General features: G+C 44.6%; 1 protein-coding gene across 2 annotated transcripts in view; it reads right to left on the bottom strand.

Moving 5' to 3' along the window:
• Window positions 1-18,022, bottom strand: part of SLC36A4 (solute carrier family 36 member 4) — a 516,124-nt gene that overhangs the window by 234,027 nt on the left and 264,075 nt on the right. For both annotated transcript variants that reach the window (XM_082245868.1, XM_082245869.1), the window contains exon 10: window positions 2,734-2,903. In XM_082245868.1, coding sequence (XP_082101994.1) covers window positions 2,734-2,903 — 170 coding nt within the window. The remainder of the gene's footprint in view (window positions 1-2,733; window positions 2,904-18,022) is intronic.

Genomic DNA, 18,022 nt, shown 5'->3' with positions numbered 1-18,022 from the left:
CCAAATACAATTTCAAAGATTTTACCAAGGTGCACTGAACCAGATGCACTTCTCCAATTCTAGTATAAGACAGCAAAGGGGATGGCTGTAGTTAAAAACAAAATAATAAAAATAAAATAATAAACTTTTAAGCTAAGAGTCCATCACCTTGGGACACTAGCAAAAAACTGAGGACTCAGGAGGTGGGGTAGGGTTACAGGGGAGGCATTCAGGGGGTGTGTCCTTGAAATGTTTTTACAGTGTCCAATCACCTAAAAGGTACCAGCCCATAACCAAGAGTCTATGAATACTTTGCCTGTTTCACACTTAAGACAGATTTGTTACACACCGGCAATGAAGAGCTACTGAAACCCGCACAACCAAAGAATCATGTTTTTGCAGAAAAGTTGTTAGATCATATTGTTGGGACAATAATTACTTAGCCTGTGTGTATCTGAACTCATCTGATAATGTGTACCACTGGCAAGACCTGATGCCAATTCTGAGAAATATTATGTATGTCAATAGAATTATACTGTCAATTATATAGGATTACGTGTAACCTTTGTACTTTAAGAAATAATTGTGTTTTGTTGCTCCTTATAGCGGACAGATTTAGTACCAGCAGCTATACAAAGTGTTTATTTTATTACATCATATGCCTTTAGTAAAGTGCCCAAAAATAAGTGTACAGAGCCTAAAATACAGACTAGCTCAGCCTTTCTCAACTGGGGTTCCATTGGGCCTTAGGGTTCCTCCAGACATTGTGAAGGGTTTCCCTTGTGCAACAAGCATTTCCTGCCTCTCCGATATGTAACAATTGACACCATTTAACAATGAAAGTTTAAGCAATCTGTAAGGGAACCACTCTTCCCAATGACCACCAATGTAAGGTGGACCTTCTCCCAATCTCCCAATAACCACCGATTCAGGGGGCCCTGCTACACTGACCACCTGGGGGGGGGGACCTCACTGACCAGCAATGTAATGAGCATTGGGGGGGGGGGGGGGTTTACTAAAACTGGAACAGGCAAAATCTGGAGTAGTTGTATATAGGAACCAATCAGCTTCTAACATTGGCTTGTTTAGTTAAGCGTTGAAAAATAAAGATAGAAGCTGACTGGTTACCATTCATGGCTTCTCCAGATGCTGGCTTCCTCAGTCTTAGAATTCATTTTCTAGCATTTATTATTGCTAAAAATAATTATAGTATAGAGCGGGTGTCAGATATGCAAAGTATGTCACATTCCTTATTCTTTTCTTATTTATTCTTATGTTTCAACTTGCTCTTCATGCTAATGTACCTCAAGCTACAGATATGGTAATTATTAGCTGGGGTTCACTGAGACCTATAAGTAACTTCCAAGGGAAAGTAACTTGACATCTCTTTAGTTGGACATGTTCCCATGTTAATCCATGTGAGTCAATCATAATCTAGCCTGGGGAAATGCAAATTTTGTAGGGAAATTTAAAAAAAAAAAAAAGCTAACAGGACCCTTGAGGATTTACCATGATTATATCTGGTTACCACATCCCTAAAATACGTATTTTACAGCTAAATGTCAACTCATTGTGATCACGTTAATTGTTTTTCCTTGTGCAAGAGGGTAACTTCAAGTAGAAATAAAGGCAGGGTGGGTAGATTTTTTAAATCCCTATAGTTATGTCCTTTTTGTTAATTTTGTTGTAGACCCTTTTGGGTCTGCAATTAAAGAAATGTATTTACCTTTTACACACGGTCTTGTAGGCTACACATCAACCTTGGCAAATTTTCTATATAGATACCAACCCTCGTACGGTATGTTTGAGGCCCCTCTGCACCCAAATAACTATATTTTTTGAGCTTTATGGTTATCCATTTACAATATCAGATATACCTCTTCCTCTCCTTGTTAAGTAAGACACTATAAGTATGCTATCCTCCAATATATACCTATTTAATAATATGATATAATACCTATATACCTTCCTATCTATAGACTGGTCATACACTTTGGCTACACTGGGAGCTGGACCCCGGCCAGTCCAGGTTTGGGAGAATCGGATGCCATTTTGTCATCTGGTATCCTTTGGTCCCTCTGGCGAGGCCCCTATGTCCGCCCCAGGATATGTTCTCTACCATAATCTGTTTTCCAAGTTTAATAAGGCAAGCACTATACATGTTTATATATATTTTTTTCTCTTTTGGTACATTTTGTTCGTTTTTTTCTTTGAACAAGACATTTAAATATATTAATACATTTAAAAATATGAATGTACAATGCTATAACATATGATACTTATGTGGATTTTCTTTGTAAAAAAATGTCAATCTTAAATAGCACCCATCCAAACTGTCCTGAGAAAGCAAATACATTTTGCGAAACATGTTGTAAAGCACGCATGGAGGAGTTGTGGATTTGACCATTGAGATCTACCCATATTTTCTTCTATATTGATGGACTTCTTTACTTGTTACATGATTGGATCCGTAGCTCCATGTCTGTGATTGGGTACCTGTTGACCTACTGTTAAGTAGAGGGTGTTGTTATATGTTTCAACCTGTGTGTTGTTTTTAGGAATATTTCAAATAAAGATTGTAATTTTTTTTATAAACTTACTACCTCATAAAGTGCCCGCAGAGTCCGCTGTTTTTGAGGAAGTAGATTCTACTTTCCCAAGCCTTTTCTTATTTTACTTAGAAAAATATCGTACATAATAGAATTAAACATTGACACCTAGGAATGATACCATTTTTGAAATGAAGTTACTCACAGGTTATGCAGACTAGCAGAGTCCTCATGACAAGTTCACAAGCTAGCTTCCACTTTTTGGATACTCTCGATGTAACAAGCGGCAGGATAATTTCAGCAGGAACGTAGTACTGAATGGCGTAGGTTACAAAAATTCCAAAGGAATACAGAGTCTTCACTAGCTGGTACACCCTATAGGGACAAAGAGATGTGCTCAATGTTAAAGGAGTCTTAAAGCGGTATTAAACCCAAAACCAAAAATGTAATACAGTATCTCACATAAGTGAGTACACCCCTCACATTTTTGTAAATATTTTATTATAACTTTTCATGTGACAACACTGAAGAAATGACAATTTGCTACAATGTAAGGTAGTGAGTGTACAGCTTGTATAACAGTGTAAATTTGCTGTCCCCTCAAAATAACTCAACACACAGCCATTAGGCCCTGTTCACCCCTGGGTGTTTTTCAGCCCATAAAACGCTCATCTGTGAAAATCCAAAACGCCCAAAACAATCAAAATCCTATTAATTTTAATGGCCCCTGTTCACATCTGAGCGTTTTGTTTCAGCCCATAAAACGCTCATCTGTGAAAATCCAAAACGCCCAAAACAATCAAAATCCTATTAATTTTAATGGCCCCTGTTCACATCTGAGCGTTTTGTCCCCTGAAGCAAATCCCCTGTAGCTCAAAAAACTACAGGAGCTTCTTTTTGGGCTGATCAAGAGCTGTTCTGGTCCCATAGGAATGCATTCAAACACCGTTATCGGCGTTTCAACGGCATTTCACTGGCGTTTTTCAAACACACAGGTGGTCTCCTGTACCCCTTTTAAACACCACCCACATCCAAATGCCTGCTAAAAATGCCCTAAAACGCTCATAAAACACCCAACAAACGCCAGAGAAACACCCAAAAAACACCTGAAACCGATACGCTCAGGTGTGAATGCAGCATTAATGTCTAAACCGCCAGCAACAAAAGTGAGTACACCCCTGAGTGAAAATGTCCAAATTGGGCCAAAAGTGTCAATATTTTGTGTGGCCACCATTATTTTCCAGCACTGCCTTAACCCTCTTGGGCACGGAGTTCACCAGAGCTTCACAGGTTGCCACTGGAGTTCTCTTCCACTCATCCATGATGATATCACAGAGCTGGTGGATGTTAGAGACCTTGCGCTCCTCCACCTTCCTTTGAGGATGCCCCACAGATGCTCAATAGGGTTTAGGTCTGGAGACATGCTTGGGCAGTCCATCACCTTTACCCTCAGCTTCTTTAGCAATGCAGTGGTCGTCTTGGAGGTGTGTTTGGGGAGCTGCAGATTGAAAGGGAAAGATAATTTTTGTGCCACAATTGTATACGCTATACTGTATTTTTCTTTATTTGCTATTTTTTTCCGCATGAAAGTGGAGTTACCCTTTAAATAAATAAAAGCTGAGCATTGCAAGTACCCATGTCAGTGGAAAATGGCTTGTCTCAACACTGTAATTGATACATCTGCAAGAGAGCTTGTTCTTTTGAAAAAGCAGGAGACTTGCTGGCAGGATCACCACCATGCCATATGTGCATAAATACTAGACACATTTTTATAAATATTAGACACATTTTTTTCTTCCAAGCTCTGGCAGAGAAAAATCCAGCATACACTATATTACCAAAAACATCGGGACGCCTGCTTTTACGTGCACATGTAATTTAATGGCATCCCAGTCTTAGTCCGTAGGGTTCAATATTGAGTTGGCCTACCCTTTGCAGCTATAACAGCTTCAGCTCTTCTGGGAAGGCTGTCCACAAGGTTTACGAGTGTGTCTATGGGAATTATTTGACCATTCTTCCAGGATTGCATTTGTGAGTTCAGGCACTGATGTTGGACAAGGCTGCCTGGCTTGCAGTCTCCGCTTTAATTCATCACAAAAGGTATTTTGTTGGGTTGAGGTCAGGCCAGTCAAGTTTCTCCACACCAAACTCACTCATCCATGTCTTTATGGACCTTGCTTTTTGTGCAGTCATCTTGGAACAGGAAGGGGCCATCCCCCAACTGTTCCCACAAAGTTGGGAGCATGACATTTTCCAAAATGTCTTGGTATGCTGATGCCTTAAGAGTTCCCTTCACTGGAACTAAGGGGCCAAGCCAAATCCCTGAAAACCATATTTTCCCCTCCACCAAATGATTTGGACCAGTACACAAAGCAAGCTCCATAAAGACATGGATGAGCAAGTTTTGGGTGGAGGAACTTGAATAGCATGCACAGAGTCCTGACCTCAACCCGATAGAACACCTTTGGGATAAATTAGAGTGGAGACTGAAAGCCAGGCCTTCTTGTCAAATATCAGTGCCTGACCTCACAAATGCACTTCTGGAAGAATGGTCAAACATTCCCATAGACACACTCCTAAACCTTGTGGACAGCTTTCCCAGAAGAATTGAACAGTTATAGCTGCAAAGGGTGGGCCAACTCAATACTGAATCTTACGAACTAAGACTGGGATGCCATTAAATGTAATGTGCGTGTAAAGGCAGGCGTCCCAATACTTTCACAATATAGTGTATCTGGAGCATACATTTATGCACTGATGTGCAATTGTGCATGAGGCCTAAAGCATGCTCCTATCTAAAACCACTACAGTGGTCTAAAACATGATCCTACCTAAAACTATTGCAGTTGGCAAGGTTGTCTGATATAATGCAAAAATACTCTGCTGTTTGGTACCCCATGGTTTACACACTTCCATCCACCTGGAACTGATGGTGGCCTATTTACTATTAAATAGTAAATGGTGGCCTATTAGTCTCTAAAGTGTTTGTAAACCCAACAATGCTAATTCAATATATATGAATATGTGTCAGCCAGTTATCTGTAAATGTTGTCTGTATATTTTTTCGTTCATTTATTCTTGTAAAATACCTGGTGACCCTTCCAGTTTCCCTGGGGTCCTTTAAAAATTGGCCACGGCAAGCATGGAAGCAAGTCAGTGCTGACGTGGTCAGTTTGTATCCACTAGATTGCTGTTAGGAGATGCAGAACACCGACAACAGCATGCACGGCGTGCCTTTATCTCCCGTAGACAGTTTTATGGCCACGCCCCTCTGTCTCCAGGAACACAGCGCACAGATGGGAACCCTACATTCCTGCTCTGTGTTATATCACATTGTTACCGCCCCCTTTTTTGTAGAGGCACGCTTGCACCAGTGGGAAGGAGATGGTGAAGGAGTGTGGATTTTCACCTGCTGAATAAAGTCAGGATAACAGGTGTGCAGCAATTATTGATGGTAAATATATAGGCGGTTTCAGTTAGTAAATGAGCTTGGCTGCTTTGCTACCGACACTTAATCTACTGGGGTTATAAATACTTTACCCACTTGCCCACCGTTCACCGTGTTTTAACTGCGGCAGTGTGGCTCTATTGCACGACCTGAACTTTTGATTCAGTCGCCACTAGATGGCGCGATCGCGCCATGATTGGCTAGCAGGGATGTCAATCAACGGGTCCAGCAGACCCATTGTCCGCTGGCCGACCGCAATCATCCCCGGGAGAGGCAGAACGGCGATCTGTTAGGGATGAACACAGTGCTCTTATGTTCCTGCTTACTTATCTCTGTAATCATCCAGTGAGTCCATCCTCCACACAGTTAGCAAGCACCCCCTAGGGACACACTTAACCGTTTGATCCCCCCTGTTAACTCCTTCACTGCCAGTGTCAATAGTGAAGTAACAGTGCTTTTTTTTTTTTTTTTTTTTTTAGCACTGATCAATGGAATATTGTCACTGGTCCCCAAAAAGTATCAAAAGTGTCAGATGTCCAATTTGTCCACCATAATGTAGCAGTCCCGCTAAAAATCACTGATCGTCACCATTACTAGTAAAAAAAAAAAAACCCTTAGGCACACATTTAACCCTTTGATCGCCCCTGGTGTTAACCCCCTTCCCTGCCAGTGTCATTATTACAGTAACAGTGCATATTTTTAGCACTGATTACTGTAGTAATGTCACTGGTCCCCCCAAAAGTGTCAAAAATGTCAGTTAGGGGTCCGATCTGTCTGCCGCAATGTTGCAATCCCGCTACAAATTGCTGATCGCCGCCATTACTAGTAAAAAATAAACAAAAAAGACTTAAATATCTTTCCTCTAGTTTTTAGATGCGATAACTTTTAGGCAAACCAATCAATATACACTTATTGTGTTTTTTTTTTTACCAAAAATATGTAGCAGAATTCATCATTTTATGCCAATATGTAACAATTTGATTTTTATATTTTTTTTTTTTATTGGGAATGTAATATAGCAGAAAGTAAAAAATATATATTTTTTTTTTTCAGAATTGCCGTTCCTTTTTTGTTTATAGGGCAAAAAAAAAAATGCACAGGTAATTAATCATCAGCAAAAGAAAGCACTATTTGTGGGAAAAAAGGACATCAATTTTATTTTGGTACAGCGTCGCACGACCGCGCAACCGTCAGATAAAGTAACGCAGTGCCATATTGCAAAAAATGGCCTGGTTATTAAGGGAGTAAAACCTTCCGGTCCTTAAGTGGTTAAGCTTGGCTACACTGCAGCCCTTTTACCTACCCCTTTTTCTTCTTAGGCCCAACCTACTTTCCCTCCATATTCCCGCTCCCTCCTGGCAAACTTTACAGGCTCCTTTTTGAACTACCAAAACATTTTGAACTTCTGACTACTCTGCTTTCAGCAGTTGATCAAATCTGTATATTTTCAAAATACATTTAATTCTGTACTTCTTAATACTTTTTTCTGCACTTCTAAGTGACTAAAAGACTTTTGATTAATCAATCAAAATGTACTGAACCATAAAACTATCACAGTATGATACCAGCACTTGTAGAGTCATGCAATAAATATCGCTGAATGGTTTGTAGACCTCCAATTAATGCTTGGGTCACCAAATCATTCAAATATCAAAAATCTCTTGACACCTAAAATCAAATGGCAAATGTGTCTAGACAGCTGATTTACTATCTTTGTCTGCTGCTGGCTGACCTGCTGGGTGATATGATCTGCACACTGGACTGTGCAACAAACTGACATTACAAACATAATCCCAGCAAGATCTGAGGGCATGCACATACACATTTAGCATGGTAAAACAGAGCCATGTTTCAATAAACATTACCATAAAGTAGCTTATAAATTTTCAAACATGCACATTTTATTCTGTGATTGGTGATTGTTTTGCTTTTCCTGAACTTTAATGCAAATCCTGGATGAGCCCCCAATTGTTGTGCTTTTCCTGAACAGTTTACTCAGCAATTTTCTTAGCACAAGCAACAGAACACAGGTCTGTTTCCTTGTTTTATCGCAAAGGGACCAAAAAGATATACGCAAAACAGTTATATTTCTGATAAAAAGCTCGAGACAAAAATTAGGCAAATTCCAAACATTTATAAAAGAGTAAAAAGTGAAAAGTAAAAAAAAAAAAAAGTTTAAGGAAAGGGGGGGGGGGGCCTAAGTGGGAGTTTCTCCTGCCTTGGCTTCAGTCTGGCCCTAAAAGTATTTATCAATTAGAAAACCTATTATGCTGCTAATGAAGGTTTACTTGGAAGTGGGGCCTTTTTAGAGTTCTCCTTTAACCACCTCCAGTCCAGGCCAATTCCGCAATTTCTCTCATACAGGTACCAATCTGCATTTTTTGGCTAGAAAATTATTTGGAACCCCCAAACATATATTTTTAGGGAAAGTCCCCAGAGAATAAAATGGTTGTTGTTGCAATTCTTAATGTCACACATTTGTTCAGCCGTTTATATTTTTCCTGAAAATTTGCTAAACTTTAATGAATATTAGTGCATACAAACACCATTTAATACCCAACCTTTTGGTCAAATATAAAAGATGATGCTATGCTGAGTAAACAGATACCCAATGTGTCATGATTTAAAGTTGCATATGTCATGGGATGGTGACAAACTACGTTAAAGAAGAGTTCCGTCTCCCCCTCCAAAAATTAAAAGTCAGCAGCTACACATACCTCATTAGTTTCAGTCTCTCCTTGTCCTCCTCCTTACCTTCCAACTACTGAACAATTACCCGTAGAAACCTTCGCCATCTGAACCCTTCACTTCTTTTTTCTGCTACAGATGGTCTCTTCAACACAATCTCATCCCTCTCCTGCCCCAACATGGCCACTTCTGTCTACAACAGTTCACTGTCATCTACCCTGGATGCTTTGGCCCCCCTCACTACACACAGAATCAGGCCCCGACCGCTTCAACCCTGGCAGACAGACAATACCAGAAGCCTCAAAAAACGTAGTCGTGCTCTTGAGCGTCTGTGGCGTAAGACTAAGTCACAGCAAGATTTCTGTCAATATAAATCTGCCCTCCAAAAATACAGTTCCTGCCTCCACATACAATTCGTGAAGAGATTTTTACACTAAAGATATCTCCCTCACCTTACACACCTTGTCCTCCTGCACAATCAATACTTCCCTTGTTTAACCCAACTACTGTAGAGGAAGTTACTAAAATTTTTTCTAATGCCCACCTAACTTCCTGCCCCCTGGACCCTGTTCCTTCTCAAATACTACGGTCACCCTCTGACTCTATCCTACACTCTTTAACTCATATCTTCAACCTCTCCCTCTCCACTGGGATCTTCCCCAGCTCTCTAAAACATGCGCTAGTAACTCCCATACCAAAGAAAGCCTCGCTAGACCCCTCCAATCTTAATAACTTAAGACCCATCTCCTTACTCCCTTTTGCTTCCAAGCTCCTTGAACGTTTAGTCTACAACCGCCTGAGCAAGCACCTCATTGAGAATAACCTCCTTGATCCCCTTCAGTCTGGATTTCGCCGGCAACACTCCACAGAAACTTCTCTCCTAAAACTTACAAATGACTTACTAACAGCAAAAACCAATGGTCACTACTCGATACTCTTACTCTTGGACCTCTCGGCTGCCTTTGATACTGTTGACCACCACCTCCTTCTCAAAAAACTCAGTTTGCTCGGTCTCCGTGACTGTGCTCTCCACTGGTTCGAATCTTACCTATCTCACCGCACCTTCAGTGTCACTTACAATTCCACTTACTCCTCTGCAACTCCTCTTACTGTTGGGGTCCCCCAAGGTTCTGTCCTTGGACCACTACTATTCTCAATCTATACCTCCTCCCTGGGTCAGCTAATAGCCTCCCATGGCTTCCACTACCATTTCTATGCTGATGACACCCAAATCTACATCTCTACCCCTCAGCTCACCCCATCAGTCTCCTCCCGCATCACTGATCTACTAACAGACATATCAGCCTGGATGTCTCACCACTTCCTCAAACTGAATCTATCTAAAACCGAGCTCATAATATTTCCTCCTCTACGTGCCCCTTCCCCAGAATTCTCTGTCAAGATCAATGGAATAACTATTAGTCCTTCCACACATGCCAGGGTGCTAGGGGTAACCCTGGACTCTGCACTGTCCTTTCAGGCTCACATCCAATCCCTGTCCAAATCATGCCGCCTTAACCTCCGCAACATCGCTAGAATACGGCCCTTTTTAACCAATGACACCACCAAGCTCTTAATTCACGCCCTGGTTATCTCTCGCCTTGACTATTGCAACTCCCTCCTCATTGGATTACCCTTACATAGATTATCCCCCCTTCAATCCATAATGAATGCAGCTGCAAGACTTATCCACCTTACCAACCGTTCAGTGTCCTCCAACCCTCTCTGCCAATCCCTTCATTGGCTTCCACTCACCCAACGAATAAAATTCAAAGTGCTAACAACAGTTTACAAAGCCATCCACAACTCTGCCCCCAGCTACGTCACTAACCTGATCTCAAAATGTCAACCTAGCCGCTCTCTTCGGTCCTCCCAAGACCTCCTGCTCTCTAGCTCCCTTGTCACCTCTTCCCATGCTCGCCTCCAGGATTTCTCCAGAGCCTCTCCCATTCTTTGGAACTCTCTGCCCCAATCTGTCCGACTGTCCCCTAATCTGTCCATCTTTAGACGATCCCTGAAAACCCTTCTCTTTAAAGAAGCCTACCCGGCTACTAACTAATAACGCTGTTTCTCTTGCTCCATCAGCGCATCCCCCACAGCTGTTGCCTTTTGTGTCAATTGACCCTCCCTTTTAGATTGCAAGCTCTAGCGAGCAGGGCCCTCTGATTCCTTTTGTTCCAAATTGTAGTGTCACTGTAATGTCTGCCCTCATTTTGTTAAGCGCTGCGCAAACTGTTGGCGCTATATAAATCCTGTATAATAATAATAATAATAATAATATCACCGCTCCCGTCCAAAGACGTACAGGTATGACCTAAGGGCGGGAAGTGGTTGAAAAGTTAACATATCTGTAGCGATACATGATATAAAAGAGAAAATCACATTGGTTTGGATGCCTCTGTGTTTCACGACTACACTTATATGAAAAATTATAAATATTCAGACCACATCAAGACTTCATGTGCATTTCTTGTTATTCAGGGCTGAAATACGCTACTGCAAAATGGTGGAGTAAGCAGGATTATAGCTTGCAAAAAGCTGCTTTCATTAAAACTAAAAACTGGAATTTGCAGGTCCCCCAGGGGACTCCACTCCATCAAGTGCAATTCTTCAAATGTAAAATATGTGCTGGAAATTGTTTTATTTCATATCTATGCTAAAAATAACATACTGCACAAAGTGTAGAGCTATAAGATAGTTATACTGTAAGTGAACCTTTGAGAACATAAACATGGAAGTTGGCAATGCTGACTTGTTTTTAATAGGTGCATGCCAAAGGCTATCATCCCGACCCTGGCTTCACTACCTTGGGAGAGTCCAAACTCCGGTCCTGCATAATTACTGCAGAATTTCCCTGGAAACAAAAATCAGGATGACAGCTTCAGAGACTGTATAGGTGAAAGGCAGAGCTTCAACAGTTCTAACCTCAAAAAATTACTTTAAAGAGGATCAGTCACATTCTAAATGTAACCCCCTTTACAGCAGGGGAGGACTGGGCCAGGGGGCAGGGGGGCAATTTCCCCTGGGCCGTTCTGATGCCTCGTTAAAAGGCTGCACCACTTCTGCCACAGACATGGCAAAAGGATTCCTGGTGAAGAGAAGTAAAAAGTCCCCTCCACTGACCTTCTGAGTGCGGGTTGAAGACAAGGACAGAGAGCAGGCCTCCTCCCCCCCCCCCCCCCCAGCATGGATGGTGTAAACTGTGTTTGAGCAGACTCTGGTTCCATGCCCCTACTGGAGACCCTCCTCCCCTGCCAGCCCCAACTGAGCTGTCCCAGCTCCCCCCAACCACCCTCTGGCCGGATTCAGCCAGTGAGTGGAGAGTACCTGGAGAAGGGCTTCAGCCTGGAATGGGGGTCAAGGGGAGGACAGGAAGAGGGAGAGTGGGGGGGGGGGGGCTGAGTCGCTGCACCATGGCACCATGGCACTCTTTTTTTTTTAAAGGTATTTTATTAGTAAAAGAAAAACAAAAAAACACACAAACACCGGTAACAAAACCAATACAGGTACAGGAGTACATCATAAAAATAACAGAAGCGAACATAACAGCTTATCAGTAACTCAGGCTAGATATTCCAGCAATTAAATCAGTCCCCCCGTATTCCCACAGAGCAACAACAAAAAAAAAAAAATCCCTTCTTTTTTTTTTTTTTTTTCCTTCCCTTTTTTTTTTTTTTTTTTCTTTTAATGGATAGTTACTATATTTTTATCAAAAATAAAAAAAACCCAAACAGCAACACAACCCTTCACATCATAAATACCCTTAACCACAGTATAGATACCATCTGACCATTAATAAACAGCGAATGAATCTGCTGACACAACCCCTATGGGTGGGGAAAAAAAAAAAAAAAAAAAAAAAAAAAAAAAAAAAAGCACACACATTCAATGAAGAAATGCCCAGGGGCAGAGAAAGATCATAGTATAAACCGGACCATCTGAATTCCTCCCCATATATACGGCAGCCCCCAGGGGTCCTAAACCTCAGCCGCTCCCAACACTGATCCAGTCCAGGAGGACCATACCCTACGAAATTTTTTCGGGCACCCCCGGGCCATATAAGTAAGTTTATACATGGGAAGGGCATTATTAACCAGGTCAACCCAAGCGGACACCGTAGGCGGCGCATCTTGTTTCCACCTCAGAGCAATCAATTTCTTGGCATAGAAAAAGAGGATACATATTAAGGTTTTCTGGGACTGCCGAAGACTCTCCTCCTCCAGATTGCCAAGAAGGCACCTATCAGGAGAACAGATATTCGGAAGTGCCAGTTTCTCTTCCATAAAAGTACACACCCCTTTCCAAAAGGACTGAATCACCGGGCACAACCACACCATATGAAAGAAGTCCCCCTTGTCTCCCTGACAGCGGGGACAGGACGGAGAGGGGAGCCTCCCCATCACATAGAGGCGATAAGGGGTATAGTATATCCTGTGTAAGTAGTTCAATTGGATAACCCTATCCCCTGCGGCTATCAGCCCATGCGACTGAGCCCCAAGAAGATCTTCCCAATCCACCATTTCCAACTGAGGCAGGTCTGCTTGCCACCTTGCCTGTAAGGTCGCCATTTTCCCTCCCCCATCGCCAAGAAGCAACCCATAGTATCGAGAGATAAGTTTAGTGTGGTCGGAATTCATCAGCTCCTTCTCCAGCCGAGTCGGAACCAGGTGGACCCCCCGAAGTCCAAACTGTGCTGCCACCGCGTGCCTAAGTTGCTGGTACAGAAACCAGCATGTCGAGGGGACCCCCAGCTCCGACCTGAACTCAGCGAAGGTCTTAAACGTATGGTCCGAGAACAACTGATGAGCGTACTTCAAATCAAAGCCCGCCCAACGCCTAGGATCTGCCAATTTATATAGGTCTCGCAATCCCGGATTATACCACAGAGGGGCGTTGGGGGATTCATTAAAAGAGGAGCCTCCCATCCTAGCATTACACATATGAGTAATCCTACATGCCATCCGAATAATCCCAGCTCCCTCCCTCTGATACGGGCCTTTCCTATATAAGGAGTTCAGGAGTGCTTCATAGGATCCCATGACCGCCGCCGAGGCGGTAACCGCCGCATTAGGCAAGTCAGGGAAAAACCAGGCGTGCACATGCGTCAGTTGGGCCGCTAAGTAATAGGATTGGAGGTCCGGAGCCGCCAAACCCCCAGCGTGCACAGGGAGTTTTAGCGTGCTAAGGGAAATCCTCGCCAGCTTCGCCCCCCACATGAACGACAGCAACAGGGATTCAATACTAACAAACAAGCGTTTGGGCAGATACACCGGGGCCTGCCAGAACAAGTAAAGAAAACGGGGTAGATATATCATTTTAAATATATTAATTCTGCCCAGCAAATTGAGTGGCAGCTTGCCCCAGGTGGGCAGAGTCTGCTTCAACCGCTGGACCATCGGGGCAATATTATTGTCGGCAAACTTCGTAATAGGCTGCTGGATGACCACTCCCAGGTATTTAAATTTAGTCACCGCCTGTAGCCTACGAGGAAGAACCAGGGTAGGAGCACTAAGAGGGTCAAAGGGGAAGGCCACCGATTTGTCCCAGTTCACTCTAAACCCGGAGAACCTCCCGAAAGATTCAATCACCTCCAAGGCTGCATCCAAGGATGCCTGATGATCCGCTAAATAAAGAAGCATATCATCAGCATACAAGGACGTTTTTTCCTCCAGGTCCCCCACTCGGCATCCCCGGATCCTAGCATCCCGTCTAAGCAAGGCAGCCAATGGTTCTATCGCCAGGGCAAACAGCAGGGGGGACAAAGGGCACCCCTGCCGCGTGCCCCGGCAGATAGGAAACTGATCAGTAATCTTATTATTAACCCGAATGCGAGCCACAGGGGTGTCATAAAGGAGCTTAACCCATTTAATAAAGTTCGGCCCAAATCCCAACCTGCCCAGCACAGCAAACAGATAGGGCCACTCTACCGAATCAAATGCTTTATGAGCATCTAGCGACACAATAAGTCTAGTATCCACTTCAGTAGTCGGCATCTGGAGATTCGTAAAAAGACGTCGTAGATTTATGGCCGTAGAGCGCCCGGGAATGAACCCAGTTTGATCAGAATGAACAATAGTAGAGATAACGGTGTTCACTCTACGGGACAAAACCTTCGCCAGAATCTTGATGTCAACATTGATTAAGGATATGGGGCGATATGAATCACAATAACTAGGGTCCTTATTTGGTTTAGGAATTAACACGATCAGCGCTTCCCGAAGGGAGGCTGGAAGCACACCACTCTCAAAGGCTTCGGCATATACCGCAGACAAACGTGGGATCAATGCCTCCGAGTAAGCCCTGTACCACTCGATCGGAAAGCCGTCCAATCCCGGCGTTTTATTAGCCGCAAAAGAGGAGACTGCCTCCGCAATCTCCGCGCGAGTAATAGGTCCCTCAAGAGACAGGCTGTCCTCCGCCTCCAGCGAGACCACCGGGATGTCCTGCAAATAAGATGCCAATTCCTCCCGAGAGTAGGCGGCTCCAGAGGAGTATAGAGAACGAAAAAAATCCAAAAAGGCCCCCGCGATCTCCGGTCCCTCCGTGCACAAACGGTGTTGGCCATCATACACAGCAGAGATGGCCGTAGCCGGTTGCTCAGAGCGAGAGAGATACGCCAATATTTTGCCATTCTTATCACCATATTCAAATACCCTTTGTTTCTGGTAGAGCAATTTTTTCTGGGTCTTCTCCAGTAATACAAGGTCCAGTTGTCGGGCACTGTCCCTCCACAAGGCATAGTTAGCGGAAGTGGGATTCCGGATGTATTCCACCTCAGCAGCCGATGCCTCCGACTGCAGAGATTCAACTCTCCACTCTCTATCCTCCCTGAGCTGCTTGATCACGCTGGCCACTGTACTCCGCATGGTAGCCTTGAAGGCATCCCACACAATAGCCCCAGAGGCAGTGTCCTGATTGACCAGCCAGAAATGGGCCATCTCCTTAGCCGTGATGTTAAAGAAAATTTCCTCATTGAGCCACTGAGGGCTCAGGCGCCACAGGTTGTATCCGACCGATGAGGAAAGGCTAAGCTTAACCAGCATAGGAGAATGGTCCGATATGGCTCTGGGTAAATAGGAGACAGACAGTAGTCTCGAAAGCAAATCTGGAGAGACAAGGCACAAATCAATCCGAGAGAGTGTTTTATAGGAGGCAGAGTAGCAGGAGAACTCCCTTCCCGTCGGATTCCTCCACCTCCAGCAATCCACCAAACGGTATTTCTCCATCGAGGCCGCTAGAGGAGAGGAAGCCGACCCATCCCCCGGACATCTGTCCATATCGGGCGACACCACGGTGTTGAAATCCCCCGCAATCAGGAGAGGGCCCTCCGCCACCTGCAGCAGCTGTGCCATCACCTTGTCCCAAAAGGCCAAAGTGAATGGAGGTGGAATATAAAGAGATAAAAATGTATAAACCGCATTATCAATTTGAAGCAGAACAATGACATATCGCCCATAGACATCTGTAACAACATGTTTCACCGAGCATTTAAGAGTTCTTGTAACTAAAACGGATACCCCCCTAGCATGACTAGAGAACATAGAATGAAAACCATGCGCCACAAACGCCCTCTTCAGGGCCAGAACTTTGGACCCAGTCAAGTGCGTCTCTTGGAGGAATATCACCTGTGGTTTGTATTTGTTAACATAATTAAACACCAAGGCCCTCTTCACTTTGTCGTTTAGGCCCCTGACATTCCAGGACAGTACAGTTAGTGTGTCCGTAGCCATAGTATCAGAAAAAATGTCCGCGTCCCGATGAGCAGAAACATCATTCCCAGGGGAAGCGGTCCATGCCAGGACCGGTCAGCAGGGGGCAGCACAGCAGCACGAGTCATAGACAGTACCATACAGAGATCAGAAAACAGAGCAATAATTTGTGAAGGTATTAAAACAGTCCCCGAACAAAAAACAAAACCCCCCACCCTGCCCGCAGCCCCAACTTGCCCGAGCTTGAACCCTGAACAAAACCAAGTCATTAAAGAAGGGTGAAAAACAGGTAGAAGGGGTGTTCCTAGAGAGCTACCGAGCATTCGAGCCCGAGCATTGTGTCCATCCGAGGCAAAAGATCAAGAGAAAGACACATCCAATGTGGAAAGCCCCCAAATCCCCTCAGAGATGCAATGGCACCACAGATCAGCGGGATCCAGGGAGAGGGCCCAGTCAGAGAGTAACAGAACAATAAAGGTGTAACGAACAGTCTCCCAGTCCCTCATCCTCTGCCCAGAGAGTCTAGCCATTGATCAGCCTCCGCAGGATCCAAAAAGAATTGCGTCTTGCCCTTAGCCACCACACGCAATTTAGCAGGATACAACATACTGTAGGGAAATTGACGCTCCCGGAGCCTCTTTTTAACATGGACAAACGCGGCCCTCTGCCTTTGAGTGGCCGCTGAGAAATCTGGAAAGATAGTAACTATGGCATTATCAAAGCGTAGATCCTGGGAATCCCTGGCCTTTCGCAGGGCTGCATCTCTATCCCTGTAATGGAGAATCCGAGCAAGCAAAGGCCTGGGCCTGGCACCCGGTGCGGGGGCCCTGAATGGGACCCTATGTGCCCTCTCCACAGCAAAGAGCGGGGAGAATGTATCAGGTCCCAGAGTCTGCTTCAGCCATGATTCCACAAACGCTTCCGGATTCTTGCCCTCTGCGCCCTCAGGGAATCCCAAAAACCGGAGATTATTGCGGCGGAGACGGTCCTCCATGTCCCCCAACTTTGCCGCCTGAGCCTTCTGTTCCGCCTGAATATCACGCAGGGCCGCAGGAATAGGAAAGACATCATCCTCTACTGCACTAAGGCGCTGTTCAGCGGTAGTGACCCTCTGTCTGATCTTCTGGACATCGTCCTTAAGCAGAGAAAAGTCTACTCTAAGGGCATCAATGTGCGAGGCCAGGGATGTGTGGCAGGTCTTAATGGCCTCCATGATTTGGGACAACGTGGGCTCCGTTACCTGAGAGGGAGGATGTTCTTCATGTTCCACCCCGGGTCGAGCCTCCGGTGACAGCACCGGCCATTCTGCACTGTCCCCCAGCCAGGATGACTGTGATGCAGCTTCGAGCGCACTGTGTGGAGGAGACGAACGGGCGCCATCTTGGATCTGCCTCGAGGGACCCGGCTCCCGATCGGGAGAAGCCGGCCGGTCCCTACCATACTTGACCATCGCTGGAGGATGCCAGAGGAGGTAAGGAGACTCCGAGGGCAGTGTGGAGGTAAATCAGGCCTCGGATGGATCAGGATTCTATGTCGGATTAATGGTCGGCAGCGGAGCTAGGAAAGAACGCTCCTCACATCCCGGAAGTCGGCCACGCCCCCCGCACCATGGCACTCTGGTTTGTACTTGCCCCCTGGGCCGAAAGTTG

This window comes from Pelophylax lessonae, assembly GCF_965119305.1.
Source record: "Pelophylax lessonae genome assembly, chromosome: 2".
Taxonomy (NCBI): domain Eukaryota; kingdom Metazoa; phylum Chordata; class Amphibia; order Anura; family Ranidae; genus Pelophylax; species Pelophylax lessonae.
Note: the sequence above shows the minus strand (reverse complement) of the source record. Positions and strands in the feature narration are given on the sequence as shown.